Genomic DNA, 26,205 nt, shown 5'->3' with positions numbered 1-26,205 from the left:
CGCAAAAATCTTTCATCCCCGTGAAATAGGGTCCCTCTCACTCCTCCTGGCGGAATCCCCTCTCCTCCTCCTCCCCCCTCACCTCTGGCGCCTCCGCTCCGTTTCGCGACGCTTGCCTCGAGAAGCTGAGATTGTTGTGGCCGCCCGTCGTTGTGGATGGCGGCCATGTTGCTCGCGCCGACCGCGCTCCCGCCCCTAGCCGTACAGGGTCCTCTTCTTTTTTTTTTTCTTGGCCTTAATTCTTTTCGACCTCTTAAATACCATTGGGTCGCCGTGTTCTAGTCCAGATCGAGGGAAATGGGGGAATTCACTTCATCTGTTGGGGGATATAGAGTAGCATGGAAGCTTACCCTAGCCAGCAAGGGTGTGTGATGTTTTTGCCAATTAGAAATTTTTAGGGAGATTTTTATGGGGAAAGCCCCCATGGTCGGAGTGAAGTTGATGTTGCTTCATTGCTCCTTTTTCTGTTTTGGTTGAGACTAGTTTCTTTTGTTTCGATCATAAATTGGTAGTTTGTTACTACTGTCTTAGTAACCCTTAATTTTTTTTTGTTTGCTAAAGTAATCAGTCCACCGTCTAGGTTCATCCGCTCATGGCATGTTCTGCTGTGTAAATCTATGCCGCTGTTCATCATTCTGATATCCTTACATTGGCAGATTATGTTTAATCAGGTTGGAGACGCCAAACCACGGTTCCGACATGGAAAAGGCTGCATAATGGCCCACGCAAAGTAAGCGCTGCATTAGGTATTTGTAATGTTTATTTTTGTTTTCCGTGTATGTTGTGACCGGAACTTATTTGTTGTTGAAGGCTGTCAGGACATTTGCAGCCAAAAGTAACAAGAGGAAGAGCAAATCACAAGGTATAATTAAAGGTCCAACATTGATAAGTGAAGAAGATTCTCCAGGCACAGGCAGTGGTGAAAATCCCACTACCAGCCTTGAGGTCAATGACAATGATGTTACTAGTGACGAGGAACTCGCAGTTGCCCCAAGGAATGCGGTTCTTCAGGCTTGTACTCTCACGTCTGGTTTACTGCTTGCAGGAGGTCTTGTGCTTCGTGAGGTAAAATTATTTGCTTAGTGATGAAAATAAAGCCTTTTAAACAATATTTAAGCTATGGAAGACCCTGTGATGATAACTTAAATGGATAAATGTAATATCAACACAAGCCACTATAAAATCACATCCTTCAGTTTAATGATGGTGGCATGCTGAACCTCTAAGTGAACAAAGGGTTGATTGATTGTTCACAGGTATCACATTTTGCATCTTCAAATGGATGGCCAATTGCTGATCCTATGGACTTGTCATGTATGTTTTTCTCTGTCTTTGTTAATAATGTTGACTTAACTTGTAACAATGATATGTCTGTAAGAAAATTTCTGTATTTTTTTTCTGCAGTCAATTTTGAAACCTGGCATCTCGAGTTGGTCGTAGGGCTTGTAATAATAGTATCATCTAGCAGATATATTCTTCTACAGACATGGTCAGATTTCAGGAATTCCAGTGAGGCTGCCAATAGACAAGTATATGCAACCTTTCAATCAGTATTTACTTTTATTTTATTATCCTCCTGATGAAGGTTATGATGTATCCATCGCTGGCAAATACTGTTTTCTCAAGCAGCTGATGTTCTATGCTGTTTTCTGAATGAAAAAAATAAAACTTTTGGAATACATTGTAACAACTGATCTAATTTGCATTACATCAAAGCTAATGATATACATTTACAGACTAGTGAATAATTGAATGCTCTGCTGTTTTTATGAACTGAATGGAACCAAGGTTCGAAAAACTGGAGTAACAGGTCAGCCTAATTTGAACTAAAAATTCGAAAATAAAATTTGAAAAAATCAACTGGTTGGTAGTAAAAAATTTAAAATTTGGGATTTGAACTTTTGCCCTTTAACCATCTGGTTACCAGATTTATCTGGTGGCCGGTAATTCTAGACAGACCAGTATTTGAAACCCTGAGTGCAACACAAGTTTTTTCGAAGACACTAGCACATTATTTCTTACTGAATCTAAGTTGCATAACTGCATTTATTTTCCCTAGTGCAAGTGTTTTCATTGTATGGTCATAGATTATACATTTATTTCAAGATACGAGAAAAGTATAGTCATTTGAGACATTATTACACTTCAGCTCTTAATTAATTAATGCCTGTCAACTAGATGCTTACTTCGCTGGAGATTTCCGACTATATCGTAGTTGCTTGTCTTCCTGGTATAAGCGAGGTAAAGATATATAAATTGTTTGAATTCTTCTTTCTAAAATACTGGATTCATTCAGAAGAAATCTTAATGTATAGTTTTCATATGTCAGGAGCTTCTGTTTCGAGGGGCACTGATGCCTATCTTTGGACTGAACTGGATAAGTGCCCTTGTAACTGGTGCCATTTTCGGTATTCTTCACTTGGGCAATGGCAGAAAATATTCATTTGCAATCTGGTAGGATATTTTCCTGCAATGTTTCATACATGTCTATAATGGGAAATAATTTAAAACATGCTAGTTAACTACCAAACTTTTCCTGATATTTTGAGCTGTGATGATTTATTGCAATCTGTTAGAATGATAAATTTCAATGTGGTCTTACACTTGAGTATTTTTGTATTTCCAGGGCAACATTTGTTGGCGTAGCATATGGTTTAGCTGCCTTAGCATCTTCAAGCATCATTGTTCCAATGGCTTCTCACTCAATAAACAATATTATTGGAGGCTTAATTTGGCGCTTTAGCAACAACATAGAAAGATAATAGTTTACATCTTACTATATTTGGAAAATAAACATTTTCAATTTTAGATTTTATTTATTGTTTTGCTTTAACATAGACAGTTTAGTTCGTGCTATTCTGGTTTAACTTACACTGCTAGGATGCTTGAAAAAAATGTTTTGCTTTACTGTTTTTCAAATCATTTGAACACAATGCATGTTAAATACATCTATTTACAAGTTGTGGTATACTATATTTACTTGCTTTTGTAGTTACTGGTATCCTATATATACCGAGTTTGAAATAATTCACTGATCAAAAGGAAACACTATGGTAAATCTGAATTGTCAGGTTTATAGTTGCTGCTTCAATGTAGTGAAGATAACTAGGAACAAATACATTCTCATAATAAAAAATAAGGGTGCGACTGCACAGAAGAAAATGCCCATGCACTGTTCCTGGAAATGTGTAGACAGCTTCAACAATCTTCGTGGACTTCAGTCTTCAGTCAATTATTTGCAGCACTTTTCACAGACTGGAGGGAACCTGTGAATGTTGCAGTAGCAGCATGCCACACTACAGTAATTATTGCAACCTGTCAATGTTATTCTACAACTGTTATGACCATATGACTAAGCTATTAATACAACACTGTTTTTTAATGCAAGAAAGCAATGACAGCTAACTAGCTAAGTAATGTGTTTAAAAAAACAAGTTGAAAAAGTTCCCTGGGACACTTGCAAACTTTAAGAGTATGAAACAAATTAAAACATGAGAAGAAATGGCAAAAGAGTTTTAGCAGATTACCACTTATAAGAATGTACTGAGATTTTCGAGTGGTCTTTGATCTTGCCATCTGTGAAGGTGGTGCAAAGGAAAGAATCCCAAGGGTCAGTAGAAGCAAAGTTATAACCACAAGTATCCTCATGAACATGGCCTTGTTACAGAGGCTGCTAATACAGCTCCTCGGCATCTTCAGTTTGGTCGGTACGGTATGGCAGCATCTGGCTTAAATGATGCCTATTTATGTACCTAACTACAGCTATTCAGAATTGTCTTAGCAGGTGAGGGTTAGGAGGGGGCCAAGAAGTAATGCAGCCATTCTCTCACTCACTCCCTTGGGTAAACAATTGACAGCATTTGTTAACTATTTGAGTAATCCAATTCGTTTACATAAATCTTGCAAGCAAGGTGTGGTTGGTGCTTTTTGTAATGAACCAGCACAGAAACATTCAGGTTGTAAGCATGCTTCAACCGACTAGCGGACGGCATAGAGACAAACATCTGGACAGGTGTGCATGTTGGTCGCCCATGACAGGGCCTTTGTATGTTTGATAGAAAAGGTTAAATTTATTTGCATGTTTGGTCACCCAGCTGACAATTGTTCAGGTGGCTAAATTTTCATCCCTCAGATCAACTATCAAAACCATCTAAGCAGTATCAAACTGTCAACATGTTTTGGAAGCACCGGGGTGTATTGGCATACTCAGGTGAGAGATGCATGACTTTTTACGAATATTGCACACATGCAAGTGCCCTCTCAATTGAATTTTAGTTAGGTTATGTGATGAATAATTGTCAGTTTATCAGGCCTAACGACGAGCTGAAACCATCGATAATTTTCTATCTTGAAAGAGAGGATGATAATTGATAAGGATATGACCGGTTTGGATATAACCGAAACTACAATATATATTGATAAAACAAACTTTTGTGCATTCTATATTAGATTTATTATTTATATATTTGAACAAATAATGTTGCACCATGAGTTGTGTATATTATCGTTTGTAGAACTACTTGCACAGGCGAAATGAATGGGGCCAAGCATATGGAATGAGTGGTTGATCAACGAAGTTGATTGGAGATCAAGTCAAGACTTTCTTCGAGTGTTATCCAAAGCTACCACGTCACTTTTGGTCAAATAGGACCAGCAATAAAACTCGACGTCTTGGATTTGGGTTTAGGCCTCCTGACAACGCAAACTTTAAATGGACTTTGTCACTAATGGATAATGCTTCTTAGGGCCATGAGTACTTATTGGAAAATTTTTGGAGTATACTTTCGGATAATTATGGTCGTACATCAAAATTCTTCATATGTTGTCTGGAATCATCATAACAAGCCGCGTAACTCATCTAGTCTGAATCTGTTTTTGGCCTTGGGCCTTTTAATTGATAACAAGAATAAGAAAATCACAATCTGAATTCAAAATGAATGATTAAGTTAACAAAATTGAGCATGCACAATCTGCTGTAGAGGCAAAACTGATATAGCAGCGAAACTGCAAAGTGATAGAATAATCCAAGCAAAACCTAACTAAAATAATGACGACTATTTAATATATATAACTAAGAACATCTTAGGGTTATCCCTAGGACCATTTATCCCCTAGGCCTAGTGACACAATTATGAAGTCGAAGGCTGAAAACATATTTGTACTAGATGAAGTACGTGACTATTTTAATGATCGTGGATAGCTTAGGAGAAATTTTGATGTGAGACTAAAACCATACGAAAGTAGACAATGATACCTCTCTAGGATAAACGATAAAATCTAGATTTTTTATTTTTAAATATTTTTAATGAATAATTTTATTACTAAACTTCAAAGGAAAATAGGGATGATGTGGCAAAAAGGCTGCCCTTGATTATTCTCTGATTTTACTCGGTTTTTGTGTGCATGCTTTTCAACCTACTAAATGGTGCATTTTTTGCAAAACGTTTCTATACATAATTTCATTGTCTCATATTTCTAAAATATATTTTTAACTTTGTAGTAGCTTATTCCATCATTTACACCCTAAATAGCTATCACAAAAATTAAATAATTTTACATCTTTAGTTAGAAAAAAACACACCAAGGTGCACAAAAGAAACCAACGTAGACAACTGAAAATGTTGCACCTATTCTTTTCTAATATCATGTTGATGTCCAAGCATGTGTAATGGTAGGTTTCTTAAGTTAGCACAAGGAAAAAAAAAGACTACCACTATGACAACCTGAATCCAAATTGCACAAACCCACTGTTTCTTACTTAAGAGAAGATGGTACACAGTTTCGGTCAACTGTGCTAAACCTGATGAGGAATGTTGATGAATCTGGTTTAACCACCTGTAGATGTCCATTCCTGAGTAACTGTTATAGTCTACGACAAAACATTTTTTTTAAATCCAATTTAACATAAGTGGATATCCATTACTCGAACACGCCGAAGAGTTCTAAAAAGAAGGCCCAGATAAATCCAATGATTTCTACTAAAACAAAACTATAAAAAAAATATATATAAGAGCCAATTTTAACGGACCATTCACGCACAAGTCGCATACACACGCCCCTTGTACATAATCACTTGTGTTTATGTACTTCTCTCTCACATGACTCAGGTAAGTAGTTTTCTCTCGCCATGACTCAAGTGATTGTTATCTCTGTCCCGTAATAATTTTATTTTTCGATTTCTTGTCCAAAGTTTGACCATTCGTCTTATTTAAAAATTTTGTACAAAATTTTTTTAAAAAATATTCACGCATAAAGTACTATTTATCTTTTATCATCTACAAACAATATCAATATTAATCGTAAAAAAATTCAAATAAGACAAATAGTAAAAACGTTGTATCTAAAATATAAAAAGTGAATTTATTTTAAAGCGGAGTCAGTAGAACAGTATCTACCCTTTTAAAGAAGTTTATCTCTTCTAAAATAAATAAGCTAAAGCCTACTCTCCGTTTCATAGCATCCAACTTTCTATACTTGCTTTGATTTATCTTTTGACGAATATACTTCATATTAGCATACGAATTAAGACAAAACTACCTTTTCTTTTGAAAGGTGGGATTTTCTTTTGAAAGTTGTATAGCTAGGGGCAAAAAAAATCTAAACTCTAGGACTCTTGGGCGATTTTGGCCGCCCGTAGAGATGACGCTGCGAGCCCGCCCGCCGCTCTCTTCCTCCTCCTCCTTGCCGCTCACGACCCTTCCAATCCGGCTCCGCTGCCCGCTCCATTCCTCCCGGCCCTCCAAGCTCTTCTTCCTCCACGCCCATCCCCGGTCCCCGGTCCAGCTGCGTCCAACCCACCGCTCCTCGGCCCGTCCTGGCGGACCTCGTTTCTTGGGGCGAGATGACGCCGACGAGGAGGAGGATGAGGAGGAGGAGGGGTGGAGGTCGGCACCACCTGCCGGCCCCTCCGGGGCTCACCTCGTCGGCGCGCTGGACGACGACGACGGCGACGGCGACAGCGGGGGCCGCGTTGGGTGGGGCGCAACCCGCGGTGACGACGCCGGGGGAGTGGAGATTCAAGAGCTCGGGGCGGACGGCGGCGGGGAGGCAGCCGAGTGGGACCCCCCTGTCCGCCTCTTCCGATGGCCGGTTCAGGTACAGCGTCAGCCAGAGGAGGAGGAAGACGACGAAGACGGGAGTGGCTGCGAGTGGTCGGACCCGGGCTGCTTCTTGCGAGGCCAAGAGGAGGCCGCCGGTGCCGTGCGCACCACCACGGCCATGGAAGAAATTCTCGCCTTCGCGCGGAGCCACGAGGCTGACGGGCAGGCGTTTGCCGAGTTCTTGGCGGGGTACAGGCACGCAGCGTTCGGCGTGGAGGAATGCGTGGAGCTGACGAGGAGGATGGGGGAGGAGGGGCTGGCATTGGGGTGCCTCCACCTCCTCCGTTGGATGCAGGCTCCGGAGGAGACATTGTTGTTGTCCCCGCAGGCATGGCTGCTCGCTGTTGTGGTGCTTGGACGTGCTGAGATGGCCGATGAAGTGCTGGAGATTGTAGAAGGCTTGCCTCCCGAGAGGAGATTCAGGAAGGCTGTCCTTTACAACGCTGCAATGTCAGGTCTTGCCTATTGCGGAAGGTGATCGGCTGAACACCATCTTTTGTTGTCTTGTTAATTCTACCTAGTAGTTTTGTGTTATCAAAACTTGTCTGTAAAAACAATAGATAATAGATAATATTTCTGAATAGTGCTCTGTATCATCTCCATAATCCTTATAAGTGGAACTGATTGACTATGATTTTTCACCTATTTCTGAGTAGCATGTCAATGCTCTTCTTGTGATAATGAGATCTAGATAGTATGAAACTGTGGACAAACATGAAACACTACTGTCACATATGTTGTTTGGTGGTAGTTTGAAAACATGTCAGTAATTTAGTATCCTTCTTAAGTTTGAAGATTTCTCAATACACAGCTACATTCATTACTAATATGAAGACCAAGTATGTACTATACTAATGGGGCGCATTCTAACTGTAGATTTCATAATTTATTTATTATTCATTCTGTTGAACATGTTTCCACTTGTTTCAGATATGATGATGCTTGGAAAGTATTTAAGCTTATGGAAAAGAACAATATCCAGCCTGATCACATGACATCCTTAATCATGCTAAATGTAATGAACAAGGGCAATGCATCTGCCAAGGATGCATGGGAATTCTTCCAACGGATGGACAGAAAAGGTGTCAAGTGGAGCTTGGACATATGCATTTGTCTTATCAAGATCTTCTGTGATGAGGGACTGAAAACAGAAGCTCTTATCATCCAGTCAGCAATGGAGAAGAGAGGAATTGCATCAAACACGAGCATATATAACACATTAATAAATGCTTACTGCAAAGCCAATCAAATCGAAGAGGCAGAGGGACTTTTTGTTGAGATGAAAGAGAAAGGCTTGTGTGCGACAACAGTGACCTATAATATCCTTATGGGTGCTTACAGTAGAAGATTGCAACCAGAAGTTGTTGAGTCTTTACTGCTGGAGATGCAAGATTTAGGACTACAACCAAATGCGAGATCATACAACTTTCTCATTAACACTTATGGGCAACAGAAGAAAATGACTGAAAAGGCTGAAGATGCTTTTTTAAGGATGAAGACAGTTGGCATTATGCCAACATCTTCTACATACACTTCTCTTCTTTGTGCATATGCAGTTAATGGACTGTATGAAAAAGCTCTTTTGACATATGTGGATATGAAAAGAGAAGGATTTAAGCCTTCCATTGAAACATATACAGCTTTGATTGACATGTTTAGGAGAGCTGGTGACACAGAGAAGTTAATGGAGACTTGGAGATCAATGATCGATGAGAAGGTTCCTGGAACAAGAGTAATATTCCACATGGTGCTTGATGGTCTGGCAAAACATGGGCTGTATGTCCAGGCGATGGATGTGATGTATGAGTTTAGAAGGGCTGGTTTACAGCCAAATGTTATGACATACAACATTTTGATGAATGCTTTTGCAAGGGGAGGACAACACTACAAATTGCCCCAACTCTTGAAAGAGATGGCTGCTCTGGAAATAAAACCAGATTCTGTGACATATTCCACAATGATTTATGCGTATGCCCGTGTCCGTGACTTTTCGAGAGCATTCTATTACCACAAGCTGATGGTTCGAAGTGGACAGTTGCCTGATGTTAGGTCATATAAAAAGTTATTGAATACATTGGATGTGAAAGCTGCAAGAAAGAACATAAAGGATAGGAGTGCTGTGGTAGGAATCTTAAAAGGAAAGTCTAGCTTGAAACATAGAAAGGAGAAGAAGGATGAGTTTTGGAAGAACAGAAAAAAACGTTCTATGATGAATAAGGTTTATGGGTACCCAAGGAAAAGATCTTTGTGATGCTTTTCTTATGTGTACATCAGTATCCCGGATGTTCATCCTTGTGCATTACAATGGCATATAAAATGAATGGTCTGGAAGTTTCATGGTCGCCATATTTTAATTCTCTTGAAGCATTCAGGTCAGAAAATACGGTTGTAGTGTTATTAATTCAGTACAATTAGTTATCTTACTGATGTCAGTAGTCTTAATAAACATGAAGGCTTTGTGTTTTAAATTGGCTGGCCTAGACGACTATTCAGGTAAATGAATTTCATATGTTTGCCTTAAATTGTTCATTTAGATGCCTTTTATTTAATCGGATGTTCTATTCAATGTTATGGACTACGATAGAGTGTAGAGTATAGACTATTTCATTCCTCATATGTCACCTCTCTTCCATCCCTTGTTGACAATGGTTCTTGGATTGAAGAATTCTTATGGTTAATTTAGTAAGTCATCCAAAAGTCATGGAATGATAGCTGACTAACAGCATGCAATCAGTAGTCAGTAGAGAAATGAAAATAATTTACCCAATTCAAAATGACGTGGAGATGATTGTTATTCTCAAATATCATTTTTTTTGAGAAAATTGCATCATACCATCATCAAAACAAGACTTCGCTAAAACACCACTTTGCATTTGGGATTTGCCAGAACACCATTCACCCAAATACCATTTTCCTCTTTCTTGTAAATAAAAATGTTTTTGCCTCTTTTTCCCATTTTTGATGACCAAAGTACACAACTGTTGTGACTAGTCATGATCCTTAGACTATAAAAAAAAAATACAGGGACCAATCTTGACATGATAATAAATGTATCATAATGGTACAAGATTTGCAAAATATAGTGATTCTATTTGCCAAACTCTTCTTTTAAAAAATTGTAAATTGCGCTATCAATGTATGAACTCACGAGGTGGCTGCAATTTTTTACATGAACTTGTAAATCGCCCGTTTCCATGCACAAATTTGTCTACTGCGTGCAAACCAAAGCCAAAAGGATTTGTTATGAGTAATTTCACTAAGTTAGACACCGATTATAATCTCATATAGGCTCACATGTTAAGATAATATTATATGCATATGCACATGTTCAATCAAATATGGAGTAAGTCATTTTATGTGTAAATAAAAGATATATAAGATATAAAAAGAGTATGAAATAGATACGAAAATGGAGTATAAAATAAATGCAAAGCTTACATAAAGGATATTTGCACATATGACATTTCTCTCGGTCTCATATATGCATATGACATCCTAATCAACTAACAAAACATGATTTGCCACAATATGTCACTTTGGACTTGGTTCACTCGGACTAAACAAGTTTGTGCATTATAATGAGCATTTTACGATTTTATATACTAGATTGCACTGACCCGATAAGTTTGTGTACCACCAATGCAATTTACTCTTTCAAAAATTACTTGCCAAGCTGTTATAGCATATATGCTATTGCAGAAATCAATGTTAGAGATTGGCTTCTACTGTTGAGTGTGCACCTAAATACATCTCTCATGATTTTCTTAAGTACTATTACGCAATAATTAATTTCCTTAAAGAAATCAATCCGTTAACGGTCGTTCAATGGTTTGTCTGAAGCAGCGCTGGCATTGGAAAGCTGTCCTGCACGATGGTAGGCAACAGTCTATGGTAATTTTGTCAACTCACCGAGGAACACAATGCTAAATTATTTTAATTTACTACAGAGGGAATAAAAGTCCAGTTTCAGAGTGGTATGCTGGCGAATCCCAAATTTCGAGTGGTATTTCAGCAAATCCCTGTTTCGATAATGGCATAGTAGCAATTTTCTCTAATTTCAGGAGGCAAGCCACCATCCTTCAGCCAAGCCATGGGAGTGGCGAAGAGCCAAAGACTACAATTTGTGGCGTAGACCGCAAGATCTGGCAAGGGCCACGATACATGGCACAGTTCACAGATCATGATGACAGACTACGATAAGCAATCAGCGAGTGAAGGAAATAAGTCTTGGGGAGCTGAGGTCCATAGGGGATGGCCTATCTAAAACCCCTGTGTGGCACAGCAGCACTGGAAAAAGGGGAAAGACAATTTTATCCTGTTTATGTAATGTAAAATCATGTATAAGCCAAATCCTGGGGCTATAAATAGACCCCAAGAGGGAGTTCTGAAAGGAGGAATCTGAGAAAGCAAATAGAAATTTACTGTCTTTGCATACATTTAGAAATACTATGGTATACCTCTACAACACATATCTAGCACTATCCATTACAGAAAGATAACTGATTTTGTTGTTTGTGTCTTTTAGTTCATATTCAATTTGAGAATATTATGGATATGTACATAATACTAGCTTATATATATATATACCCTATAGATGATATTGTCATCTATGCAGCTATTATTTTGACCTCCAGCATCAGACTGTCCAAATTGTTATATACTGAATTGTTGAATGCAGTAAGACGGAACATTAAACTATGTGTTTTCAATAGGGCGCTGATGGCGATTTGATATCAACACCAATTCAGGTGGCTGGCGGTTTTTTATTACTTATTAGGGATGCTGATGGCCAGGTAGCTTGAGCAGGTAACGGATATCTTTATCATATCGCTGTTGCTTTACAGACTGAAATGGAAGCTTTCCTTAGAGCTCTTTCTTATGCTTTACAAGTTGGCACAGAGCGTGCCGACTCATTTTAAAAAATGAATTCTGTTTACTTGAGAGTACTGGTCTTCAGAGTTCTCCTGCCTTTGATTCTAGCATGTTCAGGGAGGCCAAGTACCTTATATCAAAATGCTTTATACAAATGAATGTTCTTTATAATGACAGAATATGTAATAGCGTTGTTTCTTTTTTTTTTTAGCTCAGGTTGATGCAAAACTGGAGCCAGTTGTGCCATGCTTTGGGCCAATTCAGTCCTTGATGCTGTAAGTTATTTCGAGTCTAGCTAATCTGCTTCGGTCTCTAGTTGTGGAAATTTCCTTCATGTGCTATCCGCCAGTTGGCCTATTTTTCTCCAATTGTCAGTCGATTTTTTTTTTCACAATTCTTGCCGGGCTTTGTTGGGTCTGCACTGGGCATCTTGTTTTCCTGGGGTAATGGGCTTCCTCTTAACCTGTTTGGCTACAACCCATTTTGGCCTTTGCCTGATTATTCTTTTCAGGGGCAGGCAGCTCTGGTTATTTCTCTGTATCAGAATAGGTAAGTGCTCGGTGCTCCCATATTCAATTAGGAGATCGTTGCATTATCTTCTTTTGCGACGTACTACCATTTGTTTGAAATCAACGAAATCTTACCATATTAATTTGCTGGCAAATCTTGGGATTAAAAACCTTAAAAGAGACCTTCCATAAAACACAGACGACGACCACAATGATACATTTCCATACAGTGTTCATGCGATTGCTCATTTCTAATTAATATTCTGCTCAAAACACCCTCCAAATACACCATTTTCTCTTTGAAAGAAAATTCGTTATGGCGAATTCACGACCTGTTTTTTCCCACAATCTATATGAACCTTACCTGATACACCGACTGCAAAGCATTCTGTAACATCACTTGCAAATTCAACATCAAGAATGGTTCTTGTCACCTTTGTATGCTTGTTCGCCTCATTTTTAGCCATTTCATCCCCTTGTCCGTTACCGATCAATGCCACTGCTGATGCTGATGCTGCACCGGGCTGCGGCACCGGCAACCCGATCGACGACTGCTGGCGCTGCTTCCCCGGCTGGGCCAGCAACCGGCAGCGGCTCGCCGACTGCGCCCCCGGGTTCGGGCGCGGCGCTGCCGGCGGGAAGGGCGGCGCGGTGTACGTCGTGAACGACTCCAGCGACGACGCGGCGCGGCCGGCCCCCGGGACGCTCCGCTACGGCCTCGTCCAGGAGGAGCCCCTCTGGATCGTGTTCGCCGGCGACATGACCATCCGCCCGGCGCACGAGCTGGTGGTCGCCTCCCGCAAGACCGTCGATGGCCGGGGCGCCCGCGTGGTCGTCGGCGACGGCGGCGCGTGCTTCGCAGTGAGGGGCGCGCGCGACGTCGTCATCCACGGGCTCACCGTGCGCGGCTGCCGGCCGAAGCCGAAGCTGGACGCGGCGGCAGAGGCGGCAGCGAGCGGCGGCAGCGGCAAGGGCGGCATGTCGGACGGCGACGGCGTCTGCGTGCACAACTCGAGCGACGTGTGGGTGGACCACTGCACGCTGGAGGACTGCGCCGACGGCCTGATCGACGTGGTGGAAGGCTCCACGCGTGTGACCCTGTCCAACAACCTCCTGCGGAACCACGACAAGGTGATGCTGCTTGGCCACAGCGACGGCTACACCCAGGACAAGGCCATGCAGGTCACCGTCGCCTTCAATCGCTTTGGCCCTGGTCTCGTCCAAAGAATGCCAAGGTAAAAAATGCCTCTATGTTGCATTGCATGCATGCATGCAGCTTTACTGTCACATCCAGAGACGAGGTCAACGCTGTCCAGAGACTAGGTCAACGGGGAAGAAGATAATACTACTATTGTCGCTGCATAAATCTTGGTTCGTCGTCTCGACATCACTAACCCCATAAATCTTGTTTATAAACCAAATTTTAAATTTTCAACCGCAAATTTGAAGTTGATTTTAAGATTTTTTTCATCGTAGTTTATTTTTCAGGCTTACTTTTAGATTGCTGTGAACACTTTATAACATTTTTATTCGTAAATTATTTTCATTTACAAATATGATGTTTGACTTTTCCTTCGAAAAGCGAAAAGATACCACATAAAATTTGTGAATACGTCAGGTGGCCGAAAATTCGTTCATTATTTACACATGTTGATTACTAGCTTTATTCAAGTAGAAGATAATTTAGAGAATTTCTTTTTGTTGATCTGCCTATTGTGTGCCAGGTGCCGGTTTGGGCTCTTCCACGTCATCAACAACGATTACATAGACTGGGAAATGTATGCCATTGGGGCCAGTGCTTCACCGACAATTCATAGCCATGGCAACAGATTCTCTGCCGATATAGCCAAAGAGGTCATGTATCTCCTTGCTATGGGCCTTCGTTGTTTGCATCTAATCTTTTATTTATTGATTTGCTGGCTACATATCTGATAGGTGTGGAGGCTGGATATAAATTTGATTGATTAACATATACTGTTGCATTCAGAATTTCAGGGCTGACTAAAAGAACTGAAATTGCCAAAATTTATGAAGAAAATGAACACGTTTTGGCTGAATTATAGCACATTAATTTATATTAATTAGAAAATGGAATGATCTATAAAAAAAGAATATTCTTCGGAGGGGACCTGCAGACCCGAAAATTTCATACCAAAATATAAGAGTAGCCAATTGAACTGAAGACCCCAGATGACTGCATTCCCTGTCAACAATCCGTGCCAAGGGCTACAAAAATATGAAAAATCCTGCTTCTACATTGTAATTAATTAATTCGCCATGTAATTAATTAATTTCTGCAGGTGACCAAGCGGGAGGGTGATGTGCCGGAGAGCGTGTGGCGCAACTGGAACTGGCTATCCGACGGCGACCTGATGCTCAACGGCGCGTTCTTCACGGCGTCCGGCAAGCCGGGGCCCGACCTCAAGGCCCCTACCTTCGCCAGGCCTTCCTCGTCTGTGCCGTCGATGACGGCCTCGGCTGGGGCTCTCTCCTGCGACGAGGCCTCACCTTGCTGACGACGAACCGGACCACGCGTCGCTAATAAACACAGCTTACTGCTGTCTCCGATGATTGTTTCTTGTTTTTTTTTTGGGGTTTTGTGTGTCAATAAATTGCAGCACCAGAACTATATGTTAATCCGGTAGTAGAACATGATAGCACTCTCTGTGAGAGAGATAGAGAAGGCTCAATGTTGTGCTCGAGAATTGTTCATAAATCGTCAAGGAACTGGTTCTGCTATTCCTAATTGAGTGTTGCGAAAGGTGTTGTCTCGGTTCTTGGTACAAAAGATTGCAGCGATGTTAGATACTGTAGCCCGCTCTTGGGTTAGGAAAAAGGTGAACAAACTTTGACCGCTCGTCTTATTTAGAGAGAGTTATATAAATACACAAAAAAATTCCCTATTGGAAAGTCTGTTGTATCCAAAATCTAGTTAAGCCTCATACACCATAATCTGGCCATATAAAATCGATTGATGGTCAAAGTTAGAATTATATTGGTTACCAGTGACAAGAACTCCGTCCCTAAATGTTTAACGCCGTTGATTTTTTATACATATTTGATTATTTGTCTTATTCAAAAAAATTTGTTAAATATGTAAAGTTATATATATACATAAAAATGTATTTAATAATACGCGAAATGATATAAAAATAATTAATAATTAAGTAAATTTTTTAAATAAGAGGAACGGTCAAACATGTATAAAAAAGTCTATGGCGTCAAACATTTAGAGATAAAGAGAGCAATTAAAAACGAAGGTACTACTATGTTATGTATATTGGAAAGTTGTCAGTCTATCTTCAGTTTAACGGACGTATTATTACCATGTTCTGTATATTTGATAGTATGTCAGTCTATCTTCAGTTTCTACAGTTGAAGAGGACTGATAATTATGTTGGTCTATCAGATTCAATCCCATGACAAATCAATCCTGTGGTATTACTGTCCATGCGAGACAAATTAACAATGGATATTGACTCCCAGTCAAATTAAAAAGAAAAACAAAATGCAGAGTAACTCAATCGGACCAGCCTCTGCAGCTATTTTCTGGCCCTGTGTTGGAGATCTTGTAGTTCTTAAATGAAAAAGAGCGCGCGCATGTTCTTTTTAAAATGAGTTTAATTTCCAAAATCACCTCTACGGCCAAGGTATCCATGCACAGAATTGTAGATTGGAGAAAAACAACACCATTCGAGCAGAATGGTTTCCTCCTCTTTTTTCGAAAACTAAGAGCAGAATAGTTTAACTAACAGCAATTTTACTATTCTTGAGAAGGATATCAGGATGTACCACTGTTTTCTATGTAAAATTTGGTACCTTTTGATACTAGGAGATACTAAATTTTATATAAAAAATAGTGGTACCTCATGATACCTCCTTAAGGATAGAAAAAATGCTCTTTAACTAAACACTGTCAGATACTACATATATCTCTGTTGATATTAGTACACAGAAGTAAAAGCCCTCGGTTTTATAATAATTTCACTGCATAAATCTCATAATATGTATGATACAAAATATATAGCATTTAAAGAGGAATATCGAGTCCCTTCCCGACCTCTACACCAATCATCTGAAGAATGCCCTTGTTCAGCGCCTGAAAAAAAAAAAAACAAAGAACACAAAACATTCAGAAACTAAGGCGCAGGAATGAATGAAACATTCCAATTGTGCTATACAATGACAAAACAGCATCTCAATTAGCTCTACCAAGTAAGTACCAACATTGTAAATTAAGTGATGAAATGCCCAATTACCAGCTCTACGATGAAGGTGCCAATGAGGCCAATCATGCAGGCCCTGGAGTTCCACACCTCTGCAGTCTTGGTGAACCCCAGGAAGGGCTCACTCAGCTTCGGCTGCTCCCTGGGCACCTCAACCTGACACAGTTCCAAAACCAAACAAAACCACCATTAACAAAAAAACAAACAATTTCTTGGAGTCAACAATACCTACCAATCAGGCTGAGGCATTTCAATTAGAGCTTTGTGACCCACTCACCCCTGCAGGCAGCTTCGCAGCTCTAACTCTGACAGACCGGGTTCTTGGCAGCTGCAGGGATGGAGAGAGCTTCTTCAGGTGGCTGCTGCTGCTCAGGAGGAAGGATGGAGCAGCGAGTGTAGCTGTTGCTGCCATTGATTCTGCCCTGCCTAGCAAAGCTTTCTCTCTCTTCGGCGAGTAGTTCTTGTGTTTGCTTGCTCTCTCTCGATCCAATGGTCTTGTGCAAGGACTGAGATGTGCCACCACTCGTGTGCTGGGGGTCCAGAGGTTGGAGAGACGTGGCCGCGTTGCAGACGACAAAAAATCTATCGAAGAAGATAACGGGAGGCGTGGAGGGCAGGGGGCGGGGGTGGGTTAGAGAAGTTCATTTAGAATAGCCAGCTACCGGCTCCAACTCATCTATAATTAACTTAATAGTTAATTTATATAATAGTTACCTACAAAGTATTAATACATGGTCCCACATATCATACACACACTGTGTCTTGGAGTTCTTGGAGTTCGTGCTACAACTAGCTACAAATTAATAGCTCACTATTCTTATCTCTCATCTCTTATCTCTTTAAAATATGTTTATAGCTGGTTATAGCCTGCTATTGTACCTGCTCTTAGAGATGTTAAGGGGGCCTTGCATATAGTTTGAAGTAAAAGATCAATACACAGAATTTTTTGAATTTTATTTATTAAATTATTCACCATTTTAATTTTGCGATTAAAAAATCACAGGATTAGACTCCTCCTGCTCTCCTAGAGGGCGAAATGCTGACGTGGCACACGGCGCAGCGTTCGGGCGGGACGGCTGTTAGCGGCGCAGCCGGCAATTTTGCACTAAGACCCCTTCCGCCCTTACGGAGAGCGGGAAGGGGGTAAGTGCAAAATTCGCACGGCCGGCCGACGCGCCCGCGGGGGGAGGGTGGAAGGGGCCTGACCATTTTGCAGGCGGCCCCTTCCGCCCTATGTAAGGGCGGTTTATTCGGTGGCCTATTTTGTACCGTACAATTTAAAAACTTATTTAGTGGATAATTGATTTAGCGATGGTATTATTTAGTCCGTACGTAATGTATTGATACAATATAATAAAGAAATTTATTTACTAGATAATTAATGTAGTCATCGTGTAATTTAGTTAGTAAAAGTGTATTTGCAGTCGACAATTTAGAAAATTATTTAGTTGATAATTGATTTAGCGATGGTCTAATTTAGTTCGTACATAATGTATTGATACTGTATAATAAAGAAATTACTTACTACATAATTAATGTAGTCATTGTTTAATTTTAGTTAGTAAAAGTGTATTTGTAGTGTACAATTTAAAAACTTATTTAGTGCATAACTGATTTACCAATGGTACAACTTATTACTAATAGTATAACTTAGTGACTACAAAAATTATTTATAGTGTAAAAAGACATAGTAAAACATAATTACGTTAAATAGAAAATAAAAGTAGTTTATGTTGTAGTTAAGGAAATTGTTAAGCACATTTAAGTTAATGTAAAGCTATTGTTTTTTGTCGTTGTTAGCATGTTCTTATTATTGTCGCTTACATAATTAAAATACAATAATTGCTTGTTGGTACCGGACTATTACCATTGAAAGTTAAATATGATTTATCGCTTATAGTTAAAATATAATCAAACCTACAATCAAGTATTGCGTGGACTTATTGTTGTTAAAAATTAATGATATAGTTCAAGAGAATATTGTTTACTGCCAAGTTAATGTAAGTTATATTTGAATTTACAAAATTAAAAACGATGTAGTTAAAAATGTAGTGATGTAATATAGTACAATATAATTCGCATGAACAATATGTATTCATAAGCACACTAAAATGAGTGTCGTCAAAGATGTGTTGAAGAAAACAACGCATTCCCGTTGTAGGTATGGCCAGTAAAGTGCAGTTTCCACTGTACTATGGAGAAAGAAATGTCATGTATGGTTCTTACGGAGTAGATCTTACTCATTTCAAATACACCGTTAAGGGCATTGATAGACCTCTTGAAAGAATATTTGGTGGTATTCACAATTGGTTAATGAGGAGATTTCGTTATGATCCAGAAACACAAGATATAACATTGTCAGTGATAATAAGCCGGACGGAAGAAGATAATATTTGGGAATTGATGCCGGTGACGTCGACGGAGACATAGAGATCGTATGTGCAAAATACAATGCAACAAGGATGGCCACCCGTCATCCACATTGCAGTGTTTAACAAGGTGGGAACTCAGACAATGAGTACCCAAGAGCAGGAGGGGCCAAGTCGTAGAGGAGATGATGTTGAATCAAGTAGTGAAGGTGAAGGGAAGGAAGGAGAAGACATGGTCCGACTAGAGCAGCGGATGAAGGGGAGGTACATCCTGAAATAGTTGAGGCCATGGAAAGGGAAGACTCTGACAATGAGAGGGTTGATGATGAGGAATCGACTGATGAAGAATGTGTTGATGTGTACCCATCAGAATGGTCGAATGAGGATTTTTCTGGTCTCCAAATTAGAGAAGGGCATCATGTGCCTTGGGAGTACAAGGAGAATGAGGTCATACAAGGGGCAAGGTATCGGGACAAGGAGGATTTGACAGAGGCAGTTAAGCAGTGGACAATATTATTACGGAGAGAGTTCTGGGTGGTGAAGTCAAGCAAGTCAGTGTATGAAGTGAAGTGTGGACAGTCAGATAATGTTTGTCTATGGAGGGTACAAGCTTACAAGGGTAAATGAAAGGATTACTGGGATGTATCAATTGTGACTAGACACAATTGTCATGTTCCAGGTGTTGAGAAGTATCACAGGAACATGACATCTGCATTCATTGCCACTGAGATGTACGGTGCTGTTGTGAACAACCTAGGGTATGAACCAAAGTCAATTATTCGACACATTGAAGAGAAGTACAACTACACAATCTCATATGCGAAGGCTTGGAGGGCAAAGCAGAAGATTGTTGAGCGTTGGTTTGGTATGTTCGAAGCTTCATATGATAATCTTTCAAAGCTGCTAGCTGTCATTTTACAGATAAATTCGGGAGGCTTCTATGATATCAAATCCTTCCCTTCGACTCAAAATCCGCTTCAGGCTGTGCTTCAACGTGTGTTCTTTTCACTGAGTGCATGTATGTTTGCATTCGTTCATTGTCGGCCCATACTTTGCATCGATGGTACATTTCTGACTGGGAAGTACAAAGGTCAAATCTTGACAGCAATCGGTGTGGATGGTAACAATCAGGTGGTACAAGTGGCATTTGCATTTGTTGAGAGTGAGAACACTGATAGTTGGTACTGGTTTCTGAAGCGCGTGAAAGATGCGGTTGTTCGGATGCGGCCTGGTGTTTGTCTTATTCATGATCGGCATGTGGGTCTCCTTCGTGCTATTGAGTTGTTGAGAGATGGAAGCTTGGAGGAGGGTTTGGCACCACAATGGCCAGATGTGGAAAGTAGGTGGTGCATGTGACACATGGGTGCTAACTTTTACCGTCAATTCAAGAACAATCAACTTATGGATATGTTTAAGAGGCCTTGTGCGCAAAATCAGGAAAAGAAGTTCAACAAACTATGGAGAAAGTTAGATGAGCTTACAACGAAATACAATTTAGAACAGTCAACAAGGCCAGTACCTACTGAAGATGAAGCGCCGCAAGCCTTAGGTGCACTCCCTGGTGATGGACTTACCATCAGAAGAAGACGTGCAAATGACATTAGGAAGTTCTCATATTGGATAGAGAATGAATCTAAAGAGAAATGATCCTTATTCCATGACCGTGGTGGTGCTAGGTATGGATGATGACGACCAATCTAGCAGAGGTGTACAATTGGGTTATGCGGGGTGTGAGAGGTCTTCCGCTTGTTGCAATCGTTGAGTTCGTAATGCACGGGAGTTGCAAATATTTTCAGGAGTGGTTCAGAGCCATAGGACCATATATGACTAACCCCAGTCTTTCATTCGGCAAGGTGATTACCGAAGAGTTGGAGAAGAGAGGTATAAAAGCAAGCAAGCATCGAGTCATTCCCCAAGGGACACGAGAACACAGGTTTGAGGTTCAGTGTGCCGATCGGTCTAGGCATGGCATATACCGTACAAGGGTTACATAAGAATGCATTCTGAAGGAAGGCGGGACATGCGCATGCAATTGTCAAAAGCCGAGACTTCTTCACAGGCCTTGTTCTCATGTTATTGCTGCTTGTGCTGAGTGCGGCATACGTGAGAACATGTATGTGTCTCCGTATTTCAAGAAAGAGGCCATACATCACACATGGAGTTCGGAGATATATGGCTTCGGTATTGCTGGTTCATTCACAAGTAGTAATGCGTAGATGTTGTTCATATCAGACCCTAGCAAGGTTAGGAACAAGGCAGGGCGTCGGAAAACAAGACGAATTCGCAATGATATGGATGAGTCCGAGCTTGGGAGAAGGAAGAAGCGTTGTAGCAGGTGTGACGGTGAAGGCCATACATACAAGAATTGCCCTGGTGAATCGACGAGTACGGTTGGCACCAACACGGAAGGCCCTTGGCAACAAGCTAGAGCTGATGGTAGCCGCCCTGTTGGTGAAGGCATGACGACACGACGACCACGTCGGAGGCCCTCTCATCGTGATTTAGTTATATATGCATGAACTTCGGGTTTATTGTAATAATTTGTGTGGACCAACTATTTAAATTTACTACTGTTATAATGGTGGTGTAGTTCTTGGTATCACTGTATTTCGTACTTGATCCCCTGTGTATGCACGGTGCATTCGTACCTGATCCCCTGTGTGTTATGTCACTATTTATGATGTTCATTGTATGACATGTAATAAGTTCTCTTTGCTCGTTATAGTATTTACGCATTGACCCTGACTATTCGTTCTTTCGATGTATTAAGTTAGTAATTTTTTCCATTGCATGAGGTTTACGTTTTGCTTTAATTTTGCAGGTATGGACGTCGACACACCGGAGTTGCTCGATCCGATTCTCGATTAGACACACAGATCGTTCCTGTCTGCCGAGCGGAACTCGACTCTTGGCACGCTCCGTCCACGCACTTACCGGGAGGCACCCCCCTTGACCCCCGCCACGTACCGAGGTACTTTATCCTTTTCCATTACGAAAAAAATTTGTTCGAACAATTAATGAAATAAATTGTAACTGATTAGAATAGAATCGAACTAATTAAATATATTTTTTGTAGCTTACGCGAGGCAAGCCTGCTTCCACTATGCCGGCTTGTTGAGCCATTAGCCAACAACGTGGACCCGAGGAAGCGGCGGTCGGCCGATCGCTCCCTACTAGCCGCTCTGGTCGACAGATGGAGGCCAGAGACACACTTTCCACCTACCATGTGGAGAGGTAGCCCCTACACTATAGGATGTCTCCTACCTCCTGGGACTCCCTCTCGCAGGTGATGCGGTTGGCCCTGTGGATGGAATGGAGGGGTGGCGTGCAGACATCCTTTAGCATTTCGCTCCCGTTCAGCGTCGTCACGGGCTCGGCAGACTCGACGCGATGGATCCGTGCACGGCATCAGGGCTGACGAAGCACTGGCTGATGTAGTTCATGGTAAGTAACGACATGCAAATTGACAAAGAAATTAAGATTGTATGTCTTGTAACCTCAACTATTGTTTTGCAGTCAGACAAGCTAGCCCCCCACGCCGACGAGTACTCCGTGCGGCACAGCTTGGAAGTCTACCTGCTTTGGTTGTTTGGGTGGGTCATGTTCACTAGCACGTCAGGCCACCTAGTGGAGAAGGGCATGATCAGGTACGCACAGGCCATCGCAGATGCAGATGTTGGATTCGTGTCGTAGTGGAGTTGGGGGTCCGCTGTGCTAGCGGCGACGTATCGAGCACTATGTGATGCTTGCACGTGGACGGCCTCGAACGCTCTTCTCGCTAGATGTCCCCTCCTTCTACAGTTGTGGGTAGTGGAGCGGTTCACGATAGGACGACCGGAGGTCAGCCTATCGGAGTACGACTTTGAAGTTTACAGAGGGCGTTTACCTATAGATTACCCCAAGATGGGGACGTTGTGGTGTCGTCGCCAAGTATGTTTCTCAACCGTTACATTCTTATTCAGCGTGTATGACCACCTGTTGTACATTATTGAACTGTTTGTTATTGCAGAGGAAGTGGGCGCACAAGTAGGTGTTGCGGTCGTACCCAAAGTTTGTGATGGAGTTCAACGGATTCAGGCGAGCGACATCGTTTGGGAGCCGTACATAGATGCGGCGATACTTGGTAAGACTACGCGCGGTCTCTCCTAAATTCGTCCTAGTTTCCTCCTATCGTTGTCTAGCAAACCCTCCAATGGCGTTGGACACCTCAACCACACCGTATTACAAATATATTTCATCGAACAAACGGTTATTTCAATAAAGTTACATGACATTTCTAGCAGCAATTGTGAATACAATGTCACAAATAAATTAACTTCAGTACCGAACAGAAAAGACACATAAACTGGGAAAATTGAACTAAACGAGAAATCTACTTTCCGTGCCTCAAGCATCGAAACACTAGCAAATATTACCATTAAACCGAAACTTCAAACTGAATTTAATATATAGTATGGATTTTACCTTGCTTTTAAGGTGTATTAACAATCGGAATAACAATTTATCCTTACTGCTTTCTATCTATAAGCAGAATATGCTTAACAGGTAAATTAGGATCACCAACAGCCTTTTCAATTTCTTCCGGTATTTATTTAAATTTTAACAAATTTACATTTGCATTTCAAAATTTCACAATAGTAGTCTATTGAACTACCACAAGAAACTAAAAAAGCTATTTGGCGATCCTAATTTACCTGTTGTGCATAGTTTGCTAGCTTGCTTCAACAAATGGAGCCACTAACATGGTAGAGAAGGAATTGAGGAGTACGATGGTTTGTTTGGTTGGTGCGCGAAGGTCGTTGCTTTTATAGCGAGAGGGCATCGAAAGTTCAATGTCGTGAAGCTCAGCGTTAGGACGTTCAAACACGATGCAGAGTGACGCACTGAAAGTCAAGGGGCACCGAAAGTTGAAGCTCAGCGTCTAGACGTTCTAACACGATGCAGAGTGAGGCACCGAAAGTCGAGGGCGGCGAAAGTTGAATGTCGTGAAGCTCAGCGTCTGGACGTTCTGACATGATGTAGAGTGAGGCACCGAAAGTCGAGGGGCACCAAAAGTTGACTGTCGTGAGCTTCAGTGTCCGAACGTTATGACTTGATGAAGATGGTGACGCACCGAAAGTCGATTGTCGTGGCACGTCTGGAAAGTCAGAATTGTATATATCGAGGCACCGAAAGTTGAATGTCGCCTTGCTAAGCCTCTGCCCCTGCGCGTGGGCGTTACAACCCTTTCCGAGTTGTCGTGTCACGTCGAACCAGTTACACCAACCGTACCAGAACGCACTCGTCTGAACAACAGCCCATGCTCGAGGTGTCGCAATCAACTTTGAACGCATCACGACAACAAACTTTCGACGCTGCTCGTTATAACAACGACGACTTTCACGCACCACCTGAACAAACAAGCTTATCGTCAATTCCTTGTTTACCATGGGAGAGGCTCCATTCCTTGAGCATCTTGAGTGGCGAAGGGATCCTTTCGCCAGTCGTATGCCACCATGGTGTGATCGTCCATTCTGCTATTTTGATGACCGATGCATCCTAATGGCCTCGTTGCACAGTGAAAGTCCGGGGAGGAGGTTCTTCAGATGTGCAAACTTGACTCAGGTATGTTTGACCACAACACCAATCCCAACGTTTGTAGATTCATTCAGTACCAAAACCCCAATATGTAGATTCATTCAGTGGGTTCATAGGGAGAATCTCACCCGCAATGACTCACGCCCCTATCCACGAAGTGAACATATATCGAACTACCACAGAAGGAAGGCTGAACACAAACGGCGTATGGTGGCTGAGAATCGCGATTGGTGGGTCGATCCCAACGGACTACCAACGTGGAGGGAACGTCCCGAATGTCATTGCGGTGAACTTTGCCAGGTTGTCAGATCTATTTCACGGCAAACTCTCGGCCAACGATGCTTCGTTTGTCCTTGCATTGTCGACGACGATCTCGTTGTAAGTACCATTTCTTTTGCATGTATATATATTACCGAATGCTCAAGTTTATAGATTAATATTATTCTTAATTTCACGTAGGATGAACAAAGAAAATGTAACTTCTTACAGTGGATAGATACAGAGAGATCTTTTGTTGCCGGTTCATCAATTACGCAGCCAGAAACCCCCTCACAAGTCCTTCAAGCCGTTGTGGCGCCGTGTCCGTCACGCCGTTGCCATCACCTCCCCAAGCCGGCCGCTGTCCTCCCCTTACTCCGCTGCCCGCCCGCCCGCCCGCCCGTCGTCTTCCCCCTCCTCTATTCGACCACTGTCCTTCCTCCTCCTCTCTGTGTTTGGGTCGCTGGCCAACGGGGCCCACCCGTCGGCCACCCTCTCTCCCGTCTTTCTCACCTCCTCGTGGGGCCCCCATGTCAGCCAGCCAGCAGCCCCCTCCTCTCTCTCCTCCTCTCGGGCCCACTTGTCATCCTCCCCTCTCCCTCCTCTCTCACTGCCTGTGGTCCCCACCTGTCAACCCCTCTCTCTCCTCGCTGACGTCAGCGCATTGCTTTATTGTGTAATAATTGATTTAGGACTTTCAGTTTAGCTTAAGAAACCCAGAAAACTTCTAAAATTCATAACTAATTTGTCTGGTCTCTATTTAAGTCCATTCAAATTTAATCAAATTCATAAAATTACCAAGAATCCATTAAAAATACTTTCTTGTGTTGTTTCAGTAGAGTTTTTGCTTGTTTTATTTATTTTTTTGTGCTTTGTCGCTTAGATTCGGAGCCCGCCGACACGCCGATTTACTTCAAAATCATCGCCAAAGTACCTCAGGGACCAGAACAAGGAAAGTGGCATTCATCTTTGATCATATTGAACCTATTATTGCATCTCTTCTTTATTTATTCAAACATGCATTGTTTCAATTAAAGTATTTATTGTATTTGTTTTTTGGGTAACCTATTATTGTGTCGTTGTTTTATCCACCTTTATTCATGTTGTACCAGGGGTAAATTGAATTGAGATTGGGCCTAGGTTAATGCTTAGCTGTGCTTAGAACAAGTAGCTCATGAGATCACACATTAATCATTACTAGTTCTGAATAGCTGATAATGATGATTTAATACCCGGTATGGGTTAATGCCAACTAAAATATTGATAATAGTGGGTTGTGGGTGCATGATTTTGA

General features: G+C 41.5%; 5 protein-coding genes across 13 annotated transcripts; 4 read left to right on the top strand and 1 right to left on the bottom strand.

Moving 5' to 3' along the window:
- On the top strand, nt 1-2,903 carry LOC102709083. Of its 4 annotated transcripts, none has more exons than XM_015837810.2 (8): nt 1-208; nt 672-730; nt 819-1,065; nt 1,257-1,314; nt 1,405-1,529; nt 2,179-2,241; nt 2,330-2,454; nt 2,627-2,903. In XM_015837810.2, exons 2-8 carry the CDS (start codon nt 717-719, stop codon nt 2,760-2,762), a joined length of 768 nt encoding a protein of 255 aa, XP_015693296.1. In that variant the 5' UTR covers nt 1-208; nt 672-716; the 3' UTR covers nt 2,763-2,903. The 4 variants fall into 4 exon arrangements, with proteins under 4 accessions (XP_015693296.1, XP_015693293.1, XP_015693295.1 ...); XM_015837807.2 differs by having other exon boundaries at nt 811-1,065; XM_015837809.2 differs by having other exon boundaries at nt 657-730.
- Nucleotides 2,904-6,577: 3,674 nt separating this feature from the next.
- On the top strand, nt 6,578-11,827 carry LOC102703035 (pentatricopeptide repeat-containing protein At5g50280, chloroplastic). Of its 6 annotated transcripts, none has more exons than XR_001550389.2 (5): nt 6,578-7,574; nt 8,031-9,472; nt 10,944-10,974; nt 11,048-11,074; nt 11,162-11,827. XR_001550389.2 is itself a non-coding variant. In XM_006654169.3 (2 exons), the coding sequence occupies exons 1-2, from the start codon at nt 6,640-6,642 to the stop codon at nt 9,349-9,351; spliced, it is 2,256 nt and encodes a 751-aa protein (XP_006654232.1). In that variant the 5' UTR covers nt 6,578-6,639; the 3' UTR covers nt 9,352-9,493. The 6 variants fall into 6 exon arrangements, 1 of the variants encoding a protein (XP_006654232.1); XR_001550388.2 differs by adding an exon at nt 9,554-9,593 and having other exon boundaries at nt 10,944-11,074; XR_005811769.1 differs by having other exon boundaries at nt 11,048-11,827.
- Nucleotides 11,828-11,843: 16 nt separating this feature from the next.
- Nucleotides 11,844-15,256, top strand: LOC102708803 (pectate lyase-like). Its single transcript, XM_040523821.1, has 5 exons — nt 11,844-11,906; nt 12,189-12,247; nt 12,484-13,716; nt 14,206-14,335; nt 14,782-15,256. Exons 3-5 carry the CDS (start codon nt 12,902-12,904, stop codon nt 14,995-14,997), a joined length of 1,161 nt encoding a protein of 386 aa, XP_040379755.1. The 5' UTR covers nt 11,844-11,906; nt 12,189-12,247; nt 12,484-12,901; the 3' UTR covers nt 14,998-15,256.
- A 1,173-nt stretch (nt 15,257-16,429) lies between these two features.
- LOC102703396 (light-harvesting complex-like protein OHP1, chloroplastic) lies at nt 16,430-17,269 on the bottom strand. Its single transcript, XM_006654170.3, has 3 exons — nt 16,985-17,269; nt 16,741-16,863; nt 16,430-16,580 (listed from the first exon to the last, which is right to left on the bottom strand). Exons 1-3 carry the CDS (start codon nt 17,117-17,119, stop codon nt 16,512-16,514), a joined length of 327 nt encoding a protein of 108 aa, XP_006654233.1. The 5' UTR covers nt 17,120-17,269; the 3' UTR covers nt 16,430-16,511.
- A 2,095-nt stretch (nt 17,270-19,364) lies between these two features.
- LOC121054425 lies at nt 19,365-21,944 on the top strand. The gene is made up of 4 exons (XM_040523932.1): nt 19,365-19,668; nt 19,756-20,415; nt 21,309-21,533; nt 21,898-21,944. The coding sequence occupies exons 1-4, from the start codon at nt 19,365-19,367 to the stop codon at nt 21,942-21,944; spliced, it is 1,236 nt and encodes a 411-aa protein (XP_040379866.1).
- The last annotated feature ends 4,261 nt before the right edge of the window (nt 21,945-26,205 follow it).

This window comes from Oryza brachyantha, chromosome 5 (assembly GCF_000231095.2).
Source record: "Oryza brachyantha chromosome 5, ObraRS2, whole genome shotgun sequence".
In the NCBI taxonomy this organism is placed as follows: Eukaryota; Viridiplantae; Streptophyta; class Magnoliopsida; order Poales; family Poaceae; genus Oryza; species Oryza brachyantha.
The sequence above is the reverse complement of the archived record's forward strand: the minus strand, read 5'-3'. Positions and strand labels throughout refer to the sequence as shown.

What these genes read in the sequence shown, in the direction of transcription:
- LOC102709083 (XM_015837807.2), top strand. Translation starts at nt 157, where the DNA reads ATGGCGGCCATGTTGCTCGCGCCGACCGCGCTCCCGCCCCTAGCCGTA. An exon ending in GTGAGGCTGCCAATAGACAA is followed by an intron (nt 1,530 to 2,178) that starts GTATATGCAACC and finishes CCTGTCAACTAG; the next exon opens with ATGCTTACTTCGCTGGAGAT. An exon ending in AAATATTCATTTGCAATCTG is followed by an intron (nt 2,455 to 2,626) that starts GTAGGATATTTT and finishes TTGTATTTCCAG; the next exon opens with GGCAACATTTGTTGGCGTAG.
- LOC102703035 (XM_006654169.3), top strand. Translation starts at nt 6,640, where the DNA reads ATGACGCTGCGAGCCCGCCCGCCGCTCTCTTCCTCCTCCTCCTTGCCG. An exon ending in GGTCTTGCCTATTGCGGAAG is followed by an intron (nt 7,575 to 8,030) that starts GTGATCGGCTGA and finishes CACTTGTTTCAG; the next exon opens with ATATGATGATGCTTGGAAAG.
- LOC102708803 (XM_040523821.1), top strand. Translation starts at nt 12,902, where the DNA reads ATGGTTCTTGTCACCTTTGTATGCTTGTTCGCCTCATTTTTAGCCATT. An exon ending in CTCGTCCAAAGAATGCCAAG is followed by an intron (nt 13,717 to 14,205) that starts GTAAAAAATGCC and finishes ATTGTGTGCCAG; the next exon opens with GTGCCGGTTTGGGCTCTTCC. An exon ending in CTGCCGATATAGCCAAAGAG is followed by an intron (nt 14,336 to 14,781) that starts GTCATGTATCTC and finishes TAATTTCTGCAG; the next exon opens with GTGACCAAGCGGGAGGGTGA.
- LOC102703396 (XM_006654170.3), bottom strand. Translation starts at nt 17,119, where the DNA reads ATGGCAGCAACAGCTACACTCGCTGCTCCATCCTTCCTCCTGAGCAGC. An exon ending in CTGCGAAGCTGCCTGCAGGG is followed by an intron (nt 16,864 to 16,984) that starts GTGAGTGGGTCA and finishes GAACTGTGTCAG; the next exon opens with GTTGAGGTGCCCAGGGAGCA. An exon ending in GCACCTTCATCGTAGAGCTG is followed by an intron (nt 16,581 to 16,740) that starts GTAATTGGGCAT and finishes TTTTTTTTTCAG; the next exon opens with GCGCTGAACAAGGGCATTCT.
- LOC121054425 (XM_040523932.1), top strand. Translation starts at nt 19,365, where the DNA reads ATGGAAAGGGAAGACTCTGACAATGAGAGGGTTGATGATGAGGAATCG. An exon ending in ACAATGGCCAGATGTGGAAA is followed by an intron (nt 20,416 to 21,308) that starts GTAGGTGGTGCA and finishes TGTTCATATCAG; the next exon opens with ACCCTAGCAAGGTTAGGAAC. An exon ending in TAGCCGCCCTGTTGGTGAAG is followed by an intron (nt 21,534 to 21,897) that starts GCATGACGACAC and finishes TTAATTTTGCAG; the next exon opens with GTATGGACGTCGACACACCG.